Below are 19,277 nucleotides of genomic sequence, written 5' to 3'. Positions count from 1 at the left end.
CATTCTCTCTGTTAGAAGTCAGTATTTTATTTTGAGGTACATCATCTTGGAAAAAACATTAAGTATTCCCAGTATTATTTTGTTCTTCTTGGAGCTAGCTAACAAATTCTTTCCTTCTCTGTTCCTTTTTCCTTTTTAAAATAAGTTTTTAAAATGCGTTAGTGATTTCTGGTTTATTCTTACCTTTGTGCTTATAGTAATCAGGTTGATACGCAATTTCCTGGGTATAAAACAACATTGTGTATTTTTATTTAACTTAGGACTTAACGAACTGATGGTTTATTCCTTGTACCTCTTCTTTTTTTTTTTTTTTTTTTTTTTTTAAGATTTTATATATTTATTTATTTGTCAGAGAGAGAGAGGGAGAACACAAGCAGGCAGAGTCAGAGAGAGAAGCAGGGTCCCTGCTGAGCAAGGAGCCTGATGCGGGACTCAGTCCCAGGACCCTGGGATCATGACCTGAGCCAAAGGCAGCAGCTTAACCAACTGAGCCACCCAGGCATCCTGAGTACCTCTTCATTTTTGAACTGGCTTGTTTTTCTTAAGAAAAAGGTACTAAAAAGTGTAATTGAAGCTTTGAGGTCAGTCAGTGAAATTAGTTTATTAAAAGGTAGCAATCGGTTCTGACAATTCATTGTCTTAGAGTCAGTAATTAAATTCAGTACTTTTATGGATTAGGAGATTTTATAACCTATTCTCTCTAAGATTTTATTTGAGAGAGAGAGAGAGAGCAAGTACGGGGATAGGTAGGAGGAGAGAGAAAGGGAGAAGCAGAGCTGAGCAGGGAACCTGAAGTGGGGCTTGATCCCAGACCCTGAGATCATGTTCTGAGCTGAACCAGGCATCCCACCTATTTTTCCTCCAATTGCAGAAAATTTCATATTAAAAAATTAACTGTTGGGATCATTTTTCCTATTAAGTAGAAGTTAATGTCTATTAAAATTCCAGACTGACCGATTTTGTCAGCTCCTTCTCTTAGAATGAAATGCTTAAACATTAAAACAAGTATGACCAAGTTGGTTGTATGGCAGTGTAGAGTTTTTCTAAGTGTCATATGTGGTCCTTAAAACAGGAAATAATAAATTACTTTGAAGCTTTCATTAAAAGCACTGCTACCCTGGGATGCCTGGGTGGCTCAGTTGATTAAGCATCTGCCTTAGGCTTGGGTCAACTGAGCCCCACATTGGGCTCCTTGCTCAGTGGGGAGTCTGTTTCTCCCTCTCCCTCTGCTGCCACTCTGCCTGCTTGTGCTTTCTGTCAAATAAATAAAATCTTAAAAAAAAAAGGTACTATTACCCTTTAAGTAATAGTTTACCTGTAATTGAATAGCATTTGAATAGTTTTCTAAAGCACCTTCATATTTATTATTTCATTTTCATCCTAATTCTTTAATGTAGACTGGCTGAGCAATACGGCCATTAAAGATCAGAAAAATATAGGTCATGGCACCTGGGAGGCTCCGTCATTAAGCATCTGCCTTTGGCTCAGGTCATGATCCCAGGGTCATGAGATTGAGCCCCACTTTGGGCTCCCTGCTCAGCCGGAGCCAGCTTCTCCCCTGCTGTCTGCTGTCCTTGTCATTGTTGTCCCCACCCCCACCCCGCCTGTGCTTTCTCTCTCTCTGTTAGATTAAAAAAATAAAACCTTTAGGGGAGCCTGGGTGGCTCAGTGGTTTAAGCCTCTGCCTTCAACTCAGGTCATGATCTCAGGGTCCAGGGATTGAGCCCTGCATCTCTGCTCTGTAGGGAGCCGGCTCCCCCCCACCCCCCTCTGCCTGTGTCTCTGCCTACTTGTGATCTCTCTCTCTCTCTGTCAAAACAAACAAACAAAAAAACCTTTTAAAAAAAGTAGTTTTGGAGGATAAAAGTTTATAGATGAGAGAAAATTTTCAAAAGTCTTTTCTTTTTGTATGTGTTCTTATTTATGTTTTTTTAATTTTTTTGTTTCTTTGTTTTAAAATGTTCCCCTTGCCCTTGATAGGAATTTTACAAATTGGAGTTTCTTTAAAATTTTGCTGATTATATGTCATTTGCTGTCATCTTACTAGTTTCCTTTTTATTTGCTGGCCCTCCCTTCACATTTGCATTTCAGCTCCCAGTTCAGTTATTTACCTTTTTCTTTTTATTGATGTAACAAATAAGTCCTCAAGTGCCTTAAAAATTCTTTTAATCTACCAAGATTTCACCTAGAATTTACATCATTTTGTTGTTCATACACTAACCAATGTACATTAAGTAAACAGGATCAGAAATCCGGCTCTTAAAACGTATGCACATGTACTTCAGGAGAGATCTGTAGCTTTAGCCAAATACTCTTTGAAAATGAAAACAGCATGTTCATGGGGTGACATTGAAAATTGACACATACAGTGAGAATATTTCCATGTGTGTTTGTTTCCTTATCATGTATCCAGGAATAGATCCAGGGGAGGAAGGGTGAAGAAGACGGGGCACCTGGCTCTCTCAGTTGGTTTAGCATCTGCCTTCAGCTCGAGTCATGATCTCAGGGTCCTAGAATTAAGCCCCACATCAGACTCTTTGCTCAGCGAGGAGTCTTTTTCTCCCTCTGCCTTTACCCCACAGCTTGTGCGTTTACTGTGTCAAATAAATAAATAAAATCTTTAAAATCTTTTTAAAAAGGAAAGAAGTTAAAGAAGGCAAATAAATGGATGAACTTAGAACGTTTGGGGGTTGAAGAATTCATTATTATAAAGACAACACCTTTCTTAGGTTGATGTATAGATTTATCCCAGTCTCAAGAATTTTTCAGGCTTTTAAAAGAAATTGACAAGCTGATTTAAATAATGTAAATGGAAAGACAGCCGAGAACAGTCAAGACAATCTTGAAGGACCAAGTTAATATCAAAATAATTACTGTAAATTTACAGTAACTAAACTTGTGACATTAGCACAAGGATAAGTGGACTAGAATAGTGGATCCAGAAATAAACCTCATTTGGTTACCTGATTTGGGCCCACTGTGCCACCCTGACATATTTGGGAAGGACGGTCTTTTTAGTAAATTGGACTAGAGCAATTGAATATCCAAATAGAGAAAAATGAACTTTGACTCCTCTTACACACTACACACAGACAGACACACTTTATTCTCAGAGAAATTAAATAACTTGCTTACAGTCACAGACTTAATAAAGAACAGAAATCTTGAACCCAAGTCTATCTGGTTTATTCCAGGATGTCACACTGCTTCTCAAAGAATGCTTTTATTTCTGTCTAGAATCTATCTAAATAAATATTCCCTAAGTTCAGAACTTTACTTTTAAAGTTCAGAACTTTTAATAAAATAGTGGTGAGTTGGTGGGAAAAGTGAGTTTAAATATTAGTATATTGGCAGCTTTATGGCTTTCCGCTTGTTAACAATTGACCTTTAATCTGAATTAAGTAATTTTTACTCAGTCTCTTAAAAACATTTATAACTAATTTTTAAATTAAAACTGATGATACAGGGTCTTCTTTATGTGATACTTTATATAGAACAGGAATTAGCTTAATTTATACTGAGATTAATCCACATTTTATGTTAATCTTTCGTGGGTAGTTTTATTGACCTCCATTTTAGAATTTTTGTGTCTGATCAGAAACTTTACTTATTAGTTCATTCAACCAATAAAGAACACCTACGCGCTACACTCTGCTTGACTAGAGATGCTTCTTTAAGGAAAAAGACATCATCCTCACCCACATCATGGAGTTCGTAGTGTTTGTAGTTCATAGTGTTGTATTGAATGTAGTAGACATGTATACCAGCACTGAAAATAAAATGATTGTAGTGCTCTTTCCTTATTGCACTTTAATTCCATTTTATAAAAACATAATAAGTCTCTCCATTAGAATTACCATCTTTCCTTCATATAAATTTACCACAGACTATACTTCTATTAGAATTATATTCGAATTCTGGCTTTATTTTAAATAAGAAGCAAGAAAGCCCAGGCCTTTCTCCACAGCTTTAAAAGTAGTAAGATCTTAACAGAAATTTGAGTAACTGAATTTGAGGGATTTTGTTTCTTTGTTATTTTATTGATGAAACTGTTCTTGGACATTGGCTGCTTTTCTTTTTTCAGAAATTATTTTACATTCTACTTGGATTTCTATACTAAAGCATCATTTGGTTGTTCATTCAGTGTGTTTTCTGATAAGTGTGTTAGGATCATCTCTTCAGAATACTGCTCTTTGAAAAGCTTCCTGACAGGAATTTTTATTTGTGTGTATGTGTGTTCTGTGGGGTTTTTTGTTGTTTTGGTTTTGGTTTCTTTGGAAATGAGTTTACGTGTAGGTTTTTTGGGTTAAATGTATCTTTCACATTACCTTCCCAGTTCAGCCCTCTTCCCACCAGTGTAACAACCCCATCATGAGAGAAAATTAGTGTGCCTGTGTTTGTCTAGGATCAAAAGTTTTTGTTTTCCCCAGTAAGTCAGGGCAGCTGACCATGAAATCACAACAGGAATCTTTTAAAAGAAGTATAGATGTTGTATGCAACCTGATGGTTTGTTAACTGTCACCAAAGGTATTAGCCAAAGAGAGGAATTGAAGTCAGTTCTGAAAGGGTGGTTTGGATCAGGCAGTCAATGAAGTTCACCCCACTACTTAGGATTTGGGGCTTATAGGCAGTTTTTATTTTATTCAATTAATTTATTTTTTAAAGATGTATTTATTTATTTATTTGACAGACAGAGATCACAAGTAGGCAGAGAGGCAGGCAGAGAGGAGGAAGCAGGTTCCCCTCTGAGCAGAGAGCCGGACTCGGGGCTTGATCCCAGGACTCTGGGATCATGACCTGAGTTGAAGGCAGAGGCTTTAACCCACTGAGCCACCCAGGTGCCCCTGATAGACAGTTTTTAAAGTGCCCTCATTTTCAACAGAGAGGCAGCTTTTCCTAAAGATTAAGGTGCAGGCAGTTTTTGAAACCAAACAAAAAGTAGCCTTTTTGTTGGAAAAATGGGTATCAGCGAGTGAGTTAGTGATAGAAATTATGTAATACTAGTCTGAAGACTATAGTTCATATGTTAAAACACCAAGTCTGTTTAAATGCTCTTTTTTAAAGGAGGGAAGGTTATCAATATCAAATACCTTGTCATGATGGTCTCCCTCTTTATATTTTTAGAAAGTTTACACCTAATTAGAGGCTAAAAGGTAAGGTTACTTTTAATTGCTTCTAGAAAACAATTACAAGCAGTAGAAATGGAAACAACAGATTGTTATTTTGGCTTGTAGTTTGCATCTAATGTTTGCTTTACATATTGTCATAAGATGTACAACTTTAATGTTGCATACCAGCCATGTTCATGCTTTTTGCTTTATATATTAATCTATTAAAAATGATGTGGAAGACTGTGCCTTTTTTTTTTTTTTTTTAAAGATCTTATTTATTTATTTGACAGAGACAGACAGCGAGAGAGGGACTGCAAGCTGGGGGAGTGGGAGAAGCACACTTCCTGCTGAGCAGGGAGCCCAGCCAGTGTGGGGTTTGATCCCAAGACCCCAGGATCATGACCTGAGCCAAAGGCAGACGCTTCATGACTGTCCATCCAGGCACCCAAGACTGCTTTTAACTAGAATTGTATTGGTTTTGGGGGCACCTGGGTGGCTCATTTGGTTGAGCATCTGACTCTTTCTTGTCAGGTCATGATCTCGGCTGAGGGAACGAGCCTAGAGTCAGGCTCTGCGTTCAGCAAGGAGTCTCCTGGAAATTCTCTCCCTCTCCCACTGCCCCTCCTTTCTGCTTTCTTGCTTGCTCTCTAAAAAAACAAGTAAATAAAATCTTTTTTAAAAACCATACTGGTTTTTAAACTCACTGAAGCCTCAGTCTTTCTCCAGTAAATTTTTGTGTCTTTATATGGCAGATATGTAATTAATAATGATTAGAGAAATTTTATGTGATTTATTCCCCTTGTAACTTGAACTTGAAGCATATCCCAGATTTTAAGAACATCATACAGCATTTAATGTTCTTCATGAGGTATAGCGGAATGCTTTAAGTGAATTGCTAAGACATAATGGTTTTAAAAAAAAAACCCTCAGTCTAATTACTATTTATGCATCCTTGAATAAGGTATTTAGTGTCTCCAAACCTATTGTGTCACAAGTAAAATGGAGATTATTTTCTTGTCCCATAGGGTTGGTAAGAAGATAGCATATGTATTAGTTTTCTAGGGCTGCTGTAACAAACTGCAACTGGGTGGCTTAAAACACAAATTTATTGTCTCATACTGCTGAAGGGTAGAAATCAAATCAAGGCAGGGCCATGTCTTTTTGAAGACCAGAGAGGGCATTCCTTGCCTTTTCCTAGCTTCATGTAGTTGCTGGCAAACCTTGGCATCCTGTGGCTTATTAGCTACATCACTCTCATCTCCGCCTGCCTCATCATGTGACATCTCCCTATGTGTCTCTGTCCTAAATGTTCCTCCTCTTAAGAGAATACTAGTCATTGGGTAGAAGCTCAGCCTAATCCAGTATGACCTCACTTTAACTTGGTTATAAAGACCCTATTCCCAAATAAAATCAAATTCACAGAAACCAGGAGTTAAGAATTAAACGTACTTTTGGGAGACTCAGTTCAACCCTATATAGGCTGTCCTCTGGCTTCCCCGGTTCATGTTTTGCCCACGTGCAGAACATAATTCACCCAAAACCAGCAACCCCAGTAGTGGGAACCCATCCTCCCATCAACTAGGAGTTTAAAATCTCATCTAAATAACTCAGAACTAAGTCCAAATTTCATCTTCTCTGTCAGGTGAGATACTGAATATGGTCCATCCTGGATAGAGAAGAAAATTCTTCTCTATCTGTGGACCTATGAAACCTACAAAACGAGTTACCTGCTTCTAAAATACTATGGTAGCTCAGGCATAGGATAGATAGTCCTATTGCAAAAGGGAGAAATTGGAAGGAGTGAAGCAAGCAAGTGTGAATGCCAGCAGGACAAATCCTATTTGTTACAAGGCCAGAGAAGAATCGTCGGTGGCTTCGATGCTCTGTCCTCTAGATCTCCTGCCGCCCCACCTCTCCAGCCTCAGAGTCATTCTTCATTTTGTCCAATCTCTGATCCGATCAGGCCAGGCTGGCAGTATTTTTGTTGTTAGAAAATTCTTAAAAACATTGCTAGTCTGCCATTAATGTCAAGAGATTGTCCAGCCACACCCATTGGCTCTCTGCTGTCAGCATTCTATCTCAATTACCTAAGATTTTTTTTCCGTATCATCAAATGCTGGTTTTCTTTTGCTTAACAGTTCCTTTGAATTACCTCTTTCTCTTGTTTTACCATAGGCAATTAGGAGAAACCAGAGCACACCTTTAACATGTTGCTTGGAAATCTCAGCTAAATATCCATGCCAATTCTGTTTTCTACCCAACAACACGTTTCAGTGTGTTCCCCTGTTTCCTGTGACGTGTTTTTCATTTTTGCGAGACCTCACTTGCAGCATCTTTAGCATTCATATTTCTACCAACGTTCATGACAAACATATGTGTTCTCGAAGATGGTAGCAGCTTTTGATAGGTGCTCATCACATCTATTTGAGTCCTCACCAGAATTGTCTTTAATATCCACATTTGTGCTGTACCTTTCAAGGCAGCTTAGCCTTTTTGTTAAGCACCCCCAAATTCTTCCCAACCCCAGAATCACTTCATTTTTAGCGCTTTTTGTAGTAGCACTTTACTCTGAGTACCAAAATCAAGTTGTGTTTCCCAGGGCTGGTAGGGCAGATTACCCCAGCTGAGTGTCTTAAAACGAAACAACAAACTCAGGGAGGCACAATTTCAAGACCATGTAGCATTTTATGCAAAGTTAACATTCTCTGTCCAAGAAAGAGTGCTCAATAAATGGTTTCTGCTTTTTTAAAAGGACCCTTATGGACCGTCAGGGCCTAGCGCATAGTATCAGTTAGGAATATTAAGCTATTAAGTGGACTTTCTAAAGTAGGTAAAGAAACTGATTATGTTGAACACGTAATAAACCCTATTTAAAATGATGGCACAACTTAGGACAGAGTTCTGACCAGTGTGTCCTTCAAGAAGTTTTTAAAGTTAGGAATATGTAACCAACATCCTAAAGTAATTCATGTGCATATTGAGAAGCACTGCTCTGAAGTCATTTTTCCTACCAAAGTATAATATATGCATATAAACATAACAAGTCAAATTATTCATGGCTGTTATCATCTGCTCTAAATGTTCCATGTACTTCGTTTAAAAAGTGATCATAGAAAATGTACTGAATTGAAAGTACTACACTTGATCTTAGCCAGAAGGGCGAGAAGCGATGAACTGAAAGTACTAAGCTGACCTGTTCATGGGGTTGAAGTAACTAAAGTTAATGTCATAAAGTAAAATGGACTGTCCTCATTTTAGATTCTTTCTCCCACTCTGTATCATTGATTATTGCCTGCTCCAATTAACTGGTCATCTTTGGTTATCAGCTTATGATTTCTTGAGCTTTCTAGAGCCCTGTCTTCTGAAACAGGCACTGTCTAGTAGCAGGCACTGTCTAGTAGCTTATATATAGTTGTACCCCTTTTAGGGCCCCAGATCTACTAGAATTACCATATTTATTTAAAATAGGGGTTGACAACCTGGTATAAAATGAAACCTTGAATTATCTCAAATTATAATTCATTAGCCTCCAAACTCTTCTATCAGAATAATCTTCAGATTTGATTTTTTCAAAATTTTGTTTTATTTTCTAAGATTTTATTTTTTTATTTGACAGAGATCACAAGTAGGCAGAAAGGCAGGTGGGTGGGGGGAGCAGGCTCCCTGCTGAGCAGAGAGCCTGATGCAGGGCTCGATTTCATCATGACCTGAGCCGAAGGCAGATGCTTAACCCACTGAGCCACCCAGGAGCCCCTCAGATTTGATTTTTTTAATAAAAATTACCCACGGAGAGTAACTCAGTAGGTCTTGAGTAAGGCTCATAAATCTGTATTTTTAAAAGAAGACACAGATGTGATAGGGTGAGGAACTGCCATTCCAGGTCCTCAGGAGGTAGAAAATCATGAAAAGAGTAGTCAGGTTTATTTACTTTGTGGTGGTTTCAGTTGTTACACTGTTTTTCTTCTTTGTTTTTCTTAGTATTTTATAATCTTACATTTTTAATTAATAATAGGATTCTGAAACAACAGACTTCTCAAGGAAGTTAATGAAAATTGATAAAATCATATTATTTCTACTAGGATAATTGTATGGTGTTTGGCTTACTTAGTTGTAATGAATGAACTTGAAAAATTCTTATGGAAATAGCGTGTAAAGGGCAGCACACTGTTGTTTCATAACCTCAAGCCAGGAGTCCTGGCTGACTAGCTGCATGTCACCCTAGTGACTTTAAATAATAAAGATTATTATAATAATAATATAATAATAAAGATTATAGTACAAATCTCCATGTCTCATAACATTCTTATCCAAGTAGTGATTAAGAAGTGGAAAATAAGGGGGGATGTCAGAGATGAATTGAAGGACTATTCTCCCTTTAACACATTTGATGCAGAAACATACCTGCTCAGAGACTATCACTAGCAATGGTATGAATATAGATAGCCTGTTTGTGTGTTTGTCTTAATTTTGGAATAATTTTAGACTTTCAGGAAAGTTGTAACACTGATTGAAAAACATTCCAATTCTAACCTTCACCCAGATTTTCCTAATGTTATTTTACCACATTATCATTCTTTTCCCTCTCTCTCTGCATAATCCTTTCCCCTCACATCCAGTTTTTTCCTTGATACTTTGGAAAGAATGTTGCAGATACGTTGTCCTTTACCCATAAATAGTTCAGTATATGTTTTCTAAAATAAGGACATTCTTTTATGTAACCCCAATTATCAAAGTCAGGAAATTAACAATGATACAATACCACAATCAGATCAACCAACTTATTCAAACTTTGCTCTGGGGAGGGGAAAGAGTAAGGATTGGGAAGGAGATTAATTAGGGGGCTCACATACAGCAGCACTCACTTGTCATGGCTCTTTATTCTTCTTCAGTCTTGCACTGTTAGTCTTCTATGACTAGGCATTTTTGAAGAATATAGGCCAGTTTTGTAAAATGTCCTTCAATCCCATAATCGGTTTTGGATGGCACGCTTTCATTGTTTAGATAACTAGATTTAATGTGTTTAATGTATATTATCAATTGGGTTTTAAATGCTTATTCCATTTGTAAAGAAAGAAAAGTGTCCTGTCCTGAGAGAATTTTTTTCAATTTTGCAAAGGAAATACTAATTAAGACTTTCAGGACTGAAATTCTGAGGTTTTTAAAATTCAAGGCAATTTAGCACTGTTAAACCTTTTAAGTTGGCAAAGAGTGTATTAGGTGTTTGGTGTTAGGGAGCTGAGAGGATATAATCAAAGCATATCTAGACATGGGAGAAATTTCTGTTAGATATTAGACATACCAGATAAAATTGGCAGTCATTATTCCTGTGGTACTATATCGTGGGGGTATCATAGAGGATAGGTATGTATTTTGAATTTGGTGTTGAAAATTTTCAGTTCATTAAGGTCAGAGAGATGTAGGATTGGGCCTTACGTTTGAGGTAATAATAAGCAATGTATTGAGGTAATAGGAGGAGAAGTGAACAATTAAATTAGGATTCTACTAGGAAATGTGTGTGGGAAATCGGTTCAGAATAATGACTTGAAAATTAAGCTGAAGATGTTAGAGAATGTACTCTAGCAGGATGTTTTAATGTAAAGTGACATCATCAAAGTAGCTTTGGATGAGACATTGTAGTTGTTTCTTTGTAAAAACAGATTAGAATGAGAAGCAGAGCACCCCTATCCTACAAAAAGAACTGTTAGAAATTCGAATGGGCTAGTGAACAGTTCATGGCACTGTATATTCATGGAACTTTATAAATAGAAATAATAGGAGCTAGAGGGTTAAGAGTACTGAGGAAATCAGTCAGCTGAGGTCACAATCTCGGGGTGGTAGGATCAAGCCCTTTGTTGGTCTCTGCACTGGACCTGAAGCCCCACTTAAGATTCTCTCTCCCTCTTTCTCTCCCTACTCTTCTGCCCCTCCCCCCTAAAAAAAAGAGTGCTGAGGAAATCAAGACAGTATAAAAACACTGAATTCTTTCACTTTTTAGATTTTTTTAATATATCAACACTGAGATAGTAATACAGACCTTGAGTGAATATGAGAATTTGATGTTAGTGGCTTCAGTGTATAAAATGGTTTGTTAAATTAAACACTTTTAAGAACGACAGTACAGAACTGGACTTTGGGCAGTTTATGTTACATAAAATACTCCCGAATATCATTGTGTAATCACTGTGTGTCAGACATTGTTTTAGGTGCCAGGTATCTAGCATGTAGGTAGGTGAATGTAACTTTGTAGCACTTAACTTTGGAAAGGGGACTGGAAAGTCATGTAAATCATAGTATGTATAATTTGGATGGTGGGAAGTTCAACCAAAAAAAGCTAGAACAATGGGGACTAAAAGTAAAAGAGGAAATGTGCTGACACAATTCACTCTCCAGGATTGTAACTCTCTTACTACTCCTTGCCCCTATAACTGTTTTTGCCTTTAAATGCCTCTCTAACTTTGCAACTTTGCACTGACAGTGTGTCCTTGGTATCATCTCTGGCTTGTCTGGGTTGTATACTTAGCACTACTCTGCATTGAGATGGTCTACAGTAGCGTAAAGCTAATGGTAAATTTTGTTTGAGCTACTAAATCTGCACTTCATGGTTTTCTGTACATTTTTCTTTTTTAAAAGGACACTGTCAAGTACTTTTAAATGGTTATTTGTAATAACAATTTTCTTCTCGTATTTTTTGTTTGTTTCTATTGACTGCCCTTCCTTTAATTTTCTAGTTTGAAATGGAATATTAGTTAACGAGGTTTTTAAATTTGCCTCAAATGAACAAGATTAAAGTTCTAGGAAAAATAAATGTTTATTTCTATTTCTTATTGTAAAATAATAGTATTTTATGGAGAGTGTTCCTTTAAAATTTTAAAAGTATTTTAGAATAAGATGTAATTTGGATTTATTATTATTTAATACTGTGGGTTTTTTTTTTTTTTTAAACTTCAAAAAATAGTCAGTGTGTTAACTTCTTTAAGAAATGGTTTTTTGGGAGCTCCTGGCTGGCTCAGTCAGTAGAGCATGCAGCTCTTGATCTCAAGGTTGTGAGTTTAAGCCCCACCTTAGGCATAGAGTTTACTTTAAAAAAAAAGAAAGAAAGAAAGAAAGATTTTCTTCACATAGAGGTATATATGATTTAATGCATCTTTTTATATACTAGTCCAAAAAAAGTATGAGTTTAGCCCTCAGTGCTTCATTAACACTGCAGATAAATTTCAACCCAACTCTCAGTGACTTAAAATCTGAGTTTGCTAGCTATTGTAACCTTGTTAATACTGGAAATTTTGTTGCTGGTTTCAGTGTTCTGGTATTGATATTAGTATGTATGATATTAGGTGCTATAATTATAATTGTGTTTTAAACTAAGCTTCCAAGAACAAATAAAAGTTTTGTGTATGACATTAGATGTTAAAATTATTACTTAAACTGTCAAAAACAAATATAGGTTTATTTTTCTTATGTTTTCTAGTCTTTTCCCCCCAGATCCTATAGCCACACACAACATTAAATTAAAATGTGTGAGATTTCTCTTTCAATTTTAATTTCCTGTTATAACATATAGGAATTGTTAGTGGAATGAATTTTTTTTTTTTTTATGAATTTTTAGTTAAGTAACTCTTAACTTGAGGAATGGCCTTGTCAAAAATATTTGCTGACCACAGCTGCTTTGTTGTAGGAGGCCTGACAAATGGTAGTGGTCGATATATCTCTGCAGCACCTGGAGCAGAAGCAAAATACCGAAGTGCTTCAAGCACTTCCAGTCTGTTCAGCTCCAGCAGCCAGCTCTTTCCTCCTTCTCGACTTCGGTATAATAGGTCTGATATTATGCCTTCTGGCCGAAGTAGATTATTGGAAGATTTCAGGAACAACCGTTTCCCAAACCTTCAACTTAGAGACTTGATTGGACACATAGTTGAGTTTTCTCAAGACCAGCATGGTTCTAGGTAGGTGATTATCACTTATGATACTCTGCACTGTATTTTTGCTTTGAAAATTACTGCCTTGTAAGAGCATATTTTTCTTAACTGGGGTCATTTAATCTGCATGAAAGTTGGAAGTTTTTAAAAAAATAAATACCTGATAAGGATTTTTTTTTCTTTGGTATTAATACAAATGATAAATATCAAGGTTTTTAAAAATTATTTATGGTTTCCCAGTTTTCTGTAATGAGAATATTTTTATAGTGAATATATAGCAGTGCCTTTTTATTGGATTATTTTTATTACTTTGACTCACTTTAATTTTCCTTTTAAAATAATGCTCTGAAGTACATCTCTGGACTTAAGTATTTGTCCCTGATGTAGACTTTGTCTAAAAAAAAAAATTAAAAAGAAAGTTAAGTGTGCTCCTTTATAGATTTGTATTTGATGTGATGTGGGTTGAGATATTTCACTTGTAACACATTTATTAAATTTGAATTGTGTTTTCCTTTTATAGTTTTATTTTATCTCCCTGTGGTTGAAAATTCCTTAAGAGTAGCACATCAACCTTATATCACTCATAGTGGGTAGATTTTATTTGTAAGAGCTTCTTTTATTGGGGCGCCTGGGTGGCTGTCCTTGAGTGTCTGCCTTCGGCTCAGGTCATAATCCCAGGGTCATGGGATCCAGCCCTGCATTGGGCTCCTTGCACAGTAGGAAGCCTTCTTCTCCCTCTCCTACTCCCCCTGCTTGTGTGCCTTCTCTTGCTCTCTCTCTTTATCAAATAAATAAAATCTTTTAAAAAAAGAAAAAAGAGCTGCTTTTATTATGCTCTAAGCCTAGATATTATTTAGTAATATTATGAGAAAATATTTGAATATCCAATAAACTATCATTTTTCTTCATTGATTATAATGCAGCCAGGACTAACTTAAGTGTTAAACTTCTTTATGTCCAGACTTTTTACCTAACTAGTAGTTATTTCAAATTAAGCTGTTAAAAAGGAAAAAAAATAATCAAGGTGGTATAAAGAAATGTTTCATAACTTGTCTTTTTTTGCTTTAAATTGACTGTTCACAGTACTCAATGCGTTAGTACTATTTCTGGAAATAAATTTATGTGTATATATGTGGGGGTGTGTAATAATACTCAAGTCAGATTTTTACAGAAGCTGTTTCCAGTGTGTTGTCATGGCTTGTGAAATTTTTTCTACATAGATTCATTCAACAAAAACTAGAGAGAGCTACTCCAGCTGAGCGACAGATGGTATTTAATGAAATTCTACAAGCAGCCTATCAATTAATGACAGATGTTTTTGGAAACTATGTTATACAGAAATTTTTTGAGGTAAGCACACATACGTGTTTGTATATCTATCCAACTATATGTTTTTAATGCTTAGAAAGGTCCAGGAAGTTGGGTAAGAGTCATATAAAAATATGTGTACTTGGGGGGCATCCTGGGTGGCTCATTTGGTTGAGGGTCCTTTTTTGGCTTGGGTCATGGTCTCAGAGTCCTGGAATCAAGCCCACATTAGGCTCCCTGTTCAGTAGGAAGTATGCTTCTCCCTCTGCCCCTCTGCCTGCTCATGCGCTCACTCTCTCTCTGAAATAGATAAAACCTTCAAAAATAACATATTTTATATATATAAAGCTCATTACGTGTGCGTGCGCGCGCGCACACACACACACACACACCCCTATATAAAACTCATACATATATGATCTTGGTAGAAAGTATTTGCAAATGCTCTATCTGATAAAAGATTTTATATCCAGAATATATAAAGACTCAACAGAAAGACAACCCAATTTAAAAAAATGTACAGGAGGGGGTGCCTGGCTGGCTCAGTCAATAGAGCGTGCAATTCTTCATCTCAGGGTTGTGGGTTCCAGTCCTATGTTGGGTGTAGAGATTACTTAAAAAATCTTTAAGAGGACTTGAATAGAAGATACACAAATATATCTCTATAGAAGATACACAAATAGCCAGTGAGCAGCACATGAAAAGAAGCTTACACAGTTAACATCAGAATATAGTTGAGAATTACCTGGTTTGAATGTATGACTCAGAAATTAAAGGAGATTTTGTTTGTTTAAAGTGAAGACGAAAGATGTTTAAAAGAATAACAGGTGGTTAATGTATTAGTAACAAGAAAATTATAGATAGTGAGACTTAACCCCTCAAAAAAGTAATACAGTTATTTCAGGCAGCTATGGATTTACCTTAATTTTTCTTTTCTTTTTTTTTAAGATTTTATTTATTTCAGAGAGAGAAATCACAAGTAGGCAGAGGCAGGCCGGGGGTGGGTAGGGAGCAGGCGCCCTGCTGAGCAGAAAGCCCGATGTGGGACTTGATCCCAGGACCCCAAGATACGACCTGAGCCAAAGGCAGAGGCTTAACCCACTGAGCCACCCAGGCGCCATTAATTTCTTTTACTCAAATCCTCCTTCCTACATGATTACCAAATGTGATATTTTTAAAATAGAATGAATAGGCTGCAAACTGGGTTTTTCAGGTTTAATGAAATGATATTATGGTTTATTTTAACATTAATTTCTTTTCCATCAGTTTGGGAGTTTGGATCAAAAATTAGCCCTCGCTACTCGTATCCGGGGTCATGTTCTGCCTTTAGCCTTGCAGATGTATGGCTGTCGTGTTATTCAGAAAGCATTAGAGTCTATTTCATCTGACCAGCAGGTAATTGTAAGTTAAAACAAAATTTTTGTATTTTATTTTGGTTTTTAAATTCTTACTTTATAATCTTGGAGTGAAAATTAAATATTTCCACAATTAGAATAAAATACTTTAAAAAAATCTGTCTCAAACAGTACATTATTGTTACCCAGTAGATCTTTGATCTGTCCTTTATTTGCTTCATCTTTTCATCTTTAAGTGAAGATAATTCAGTGCCTACTGTGTGGTAAGCAGAATACTGCATGATGGGTATTTTTGCTATACTTGCTTATTTGATTTTCTGTAGTACCAGGAATACTGTTCACTATTTCCAAAGTGTACTTGGATTGTACTTAGTTCTACCATAAGAATAAAAAAATGTTTCATTGAGTAGAGTGCTCTTTATTTTTAAGTTTTCTTTTAATTCCAGTTAACATACAACTGTGGAGCACTTCACAGATTTGTGTGTCATCTGTATACAGGCGCCGTGCTAATCTCTGTACCATTCCTGTTTTAGTATATATGCTTCGGAAATGAGCACAAGGATAAAAAAAAAAATTTTAAACCAATTGCAGTCTTATATGCCACTTAAAAATTACATAAATAAAGTTCTTAAAAATTTCATTTAAAAAGTTCTTTAAAAATTCAGTAGGAAAAGTAACCTAAGAATTTTATTAACAAGAGTCACAGTTTTTAAGGTAAAGAGGGAAGAGAACACATATAAATTAAATGGGAGGGGCGGTTGGGTGGCTCAGTGGGTTGGGCCGCTGCCTTCGGCTCAGGTCATGATCTCAGGGTCCTGGGATCGAGGCCCGCATCGGGCTCTCTGCTCGGCGGGGAACCTGCTTCCTCCTCTCTCTCTCTGCCTACTTGTGATCTCTCTCTGTCAAATAGATAAATAAAATCTTTTAAAAATAAATAAATAAATAATAAATTAAATGGGAATATACTGTATTCTTGATGAAAAAAGTCTTAAGATTTTATTTTAAATTTTAAAAAGATTAATGTGAATTCCCATCATGTGCTCATGGGAATTATAACTGATCAGAATAGACAGGAATATATTAATAGGATGAGGATAAATGCTGATCTGCTAGATTTTTAAATTGTGAAGCATTATCACTAGTGTGGTTCTTGTAGGAGATTAGGCAAACTTTAGAAATGGAATTCATAACCCCAAATAGATACCATTATAAATAAAATGTGTGTGTGTATAAAACTAGTTTATGTAATACAGTAAACTTAGAGTAAAGGAAATAATTATTTCTTAAAGGGCATTGGTAATTAGTATATTTGGGAAGAGATTACATTTGATTTTCCACCCACATATATTATTATATAATAAATTCCAGAATTAAAAACAGTAATAACGCATACATGGATATGTGTGTGTATGTGTAAAAATTTGTGAGAAAATAGTATTACTTCGTGGAGGAAATCCTGAGTTCTAGAGTAATTGAAGATACATCACAATGGAAAAGATCAACAAATTTTAATTATTGTAGATGCTTACATAACTGCTCTACCATAAGTCTCAAGCTCATTTAGATACTTTAAAGAATGAGATCTTGGGGCATCTGCGTGGCTCAGTTGGTTAAGCGTCTGCCTTCGACTTGGATCATGATCTCAGGGTCCCGAGATTGAGTCCTGAATCTGGCTCCCTACTCTGGGAAATCTGCTTTTCCCTCTACCCTTCCCCTTTGCTCATGATCTCTGTGTCTCTCTCTTTCTTTCTCTCTTTCAAATGGATAAATTAAATCTTAAAAAAGAATGAGATCTTGCCACTAGAAATAACATGAATGGGTCTAGAAGGCATCATACTAAGTGAAATAAGTCAGAGGAAGGACAGATTCCTTTGATTTCACTTACAACATGGAATCTGGTAAACAGAACTAACAATAAACTCTTAAATACAGGGAACAGACTCTTGGTTCCCAGAGTGGTGGTAGGTGGCAAGTGGGGGAAGCAATAGGTGAAGGGGGGAGTAAGAGGTATAAACTTTCAGTTAAAAAATTTAAAAATAAAAGATAAAAAAAAGTCATGGAAATGAAAAGTACAGTGTAGGGAATATAATCAGTAATGTAATGGTGTTTCATGGTGACTGTATCTTTTGTGGTAAGCAGTGTGTAGGGTGTATAATTGTTGAATCAGGTGTTGCACACCTGAAACTAATATAACATTGTCGATTATACTTAAGTAATAAAGATATCTTTAATGTCTTTAATATTTGAAAATATAAGTCAGTGAGAATAAGCCTTATGTGCACCTGTTAATGTATTCTTTGGAGACTTTAGAATATTTTATTTTGTTACTTAGTTTATAGCTAAATATCTGTGTTATGTCATAGCTTAACAGAATTCCTGTAGAGTTACGTCAGTATGTAGTTGAGAGTTCTTTGGGTGAGACTTTAAAGTGATAACTTCATACACTGTTTGTACTCCATTTCTTCACAGCACTGTTTCCTGTTGGCACTAGTAAGGGATACTGGTTATCATGTGGCTGCCTCTGTTTTTCTCTGAGGATTAAATGTTTATTTAATAAACGCTTATAATTTTATCTTAAAAAAATGAGGATCACTAGCTGGAAGAAAATGCAGTTAGTCAATAAACCTTACTGTAAATAAGCTTAACCTTACTGGTAAGCAAAGAAACAAATGAAGGAAGTTATTTTTGCCAGTTAAATTTAAAAAAATCTAAAATTTCTCTAGAATTCATTTCCAGAGAGAGACCTAGGTGGCTCAGTCAGTTAAATGTGTCCAACTCTTGATTTCACTGAGGTCATGATCTCAGGGTTGTGAGATCAAGCTCCACGTCGCTCCCTTGCTGTCTGCCCCTCCCTCCGCTTGCATGTATTCTAAGTAATTTTTTTTTAAATTAAGAAATTATTTTTGAGGGAAGGGGGTTTCTAAGTAGAGAAAAAGTATAGAATTCTGAATTATATATATTGTTAGCTGAGAAGGATAATGTAGAAGGTATATACAGTGAAGAGAATTGTTTAAATATGGCAGATTTAGCATCACTAGCTTATTTTTCAGGAAGTGTCATTTACATTACAGTCCTGTAAAATGTTTTGATCTCACCATCAATGACTTGGACAGGGGCAGATTTTAAACTTTGATACCTAAAAAATTGCAAAGAAATTTTGAGTATACTTTTGTACTCTATATTGTTAATCCTGATATCTTTCCTGATGAGGTAATTTTGTAAATGTCATCTTCTTTTTGCAGAGTGAAATGGTAAAGGAGCTAGATGGTCATGTTCTCAAATGTGTGAAAGATCAGAATGGAAACCATGTTGTGCAAAAATGTATTGAATGTGTTCAGCCACAGTCACTACAGTTCATCATCGATGCTTTCAAAGGACAAGTAAGATTGATTTTTGCTTACTAATCAGGGCATTCTTTTAGAATTTGAATGTTAACATATTTCTCGTAAGTCACAAGATTACAAACATACAAGACAAAACAGTAAATGTACAGTGATTTCTGCCTCTTTCATAGAGTGCATCAGTTAGCTTCTTTTTTTTTTTGAAGCTGAAAACTATAGAAATAGTTTAATAATATTACTTTAGGA

The 19,277-nt window shown here is 36.0% G+C and overlaps 1 protein-coding gene and 1 non-coding gene across 8 annotated transcripts in view; one reads left to right on the top strand and one right to left on the bottom strand.

Moving 5' to 3' along the window:
* The window catches only part of PUM2 (pumilio RNA binding family member 2), a 102,758-nt gene that overhangs the window by 76,481 nt on the left and 7,000 nt on the right, over nucleotides 1-19,277 (top strand). For 5 of the 7 annotated variants that reach the window (XM_059405197.1, XM_059405193.1, XM_059405196.1 and 2 more), the window contains 4 exons: nucleotides 12,787-13,054; nucleotides 14,248-14,377; nucleotides 15,602-15,736; nucleotides 18,933-19,070. In XM_059405197.1, the coding sequence (XP_059261180.1) occupies nucleotides 12,787-13,054; nucleotides 14,248-14,377; nucleotides 15,602-15,736; nucleotides 18,933-19,070 (671 nt within the window). The remainder of the gene's footprint in view (nucleotides 1-12,786; nucleotides 13,055-14,247; nucleotides 14,378-15,601; nucleotides 15,737-18,932; nucleotides 19,071-19,277) is intronic. The other 2 variants (XM_059405198.1, XM_059405194.1) reach the window with 1 other exon arrangement.
* On the bottom strand, nucleotides 16,144-16,247 carry LOC132022906 (U6 spliceosomal RNA). The gene has a single exon (XR_009405793.1). It is a non-coding gene; the product is annotated as a U6 spliceosomal RNA (small nuclear RNA).

The sequence above is a fragment of the Mustela nigripes genome, chromosome 7, assembly GCF_022355385.1.
Source record: "Mustela nigripes isolate SB6536 chromosome 7, MUSNIG.SB6536, whole genome shotgun sequence".
Classification (NCBI taxonomy): domain Eukaryota; kingdom Metazoa; phylum Chordata; class Mammalia; order Carnivora; family Mustelidae; genus Mustela; species Mustela nigripes.
Note: the sequence above shows the minus strand (reverse complement) of the source record. Positions and strands in the feature narration are given on the sequence as shown.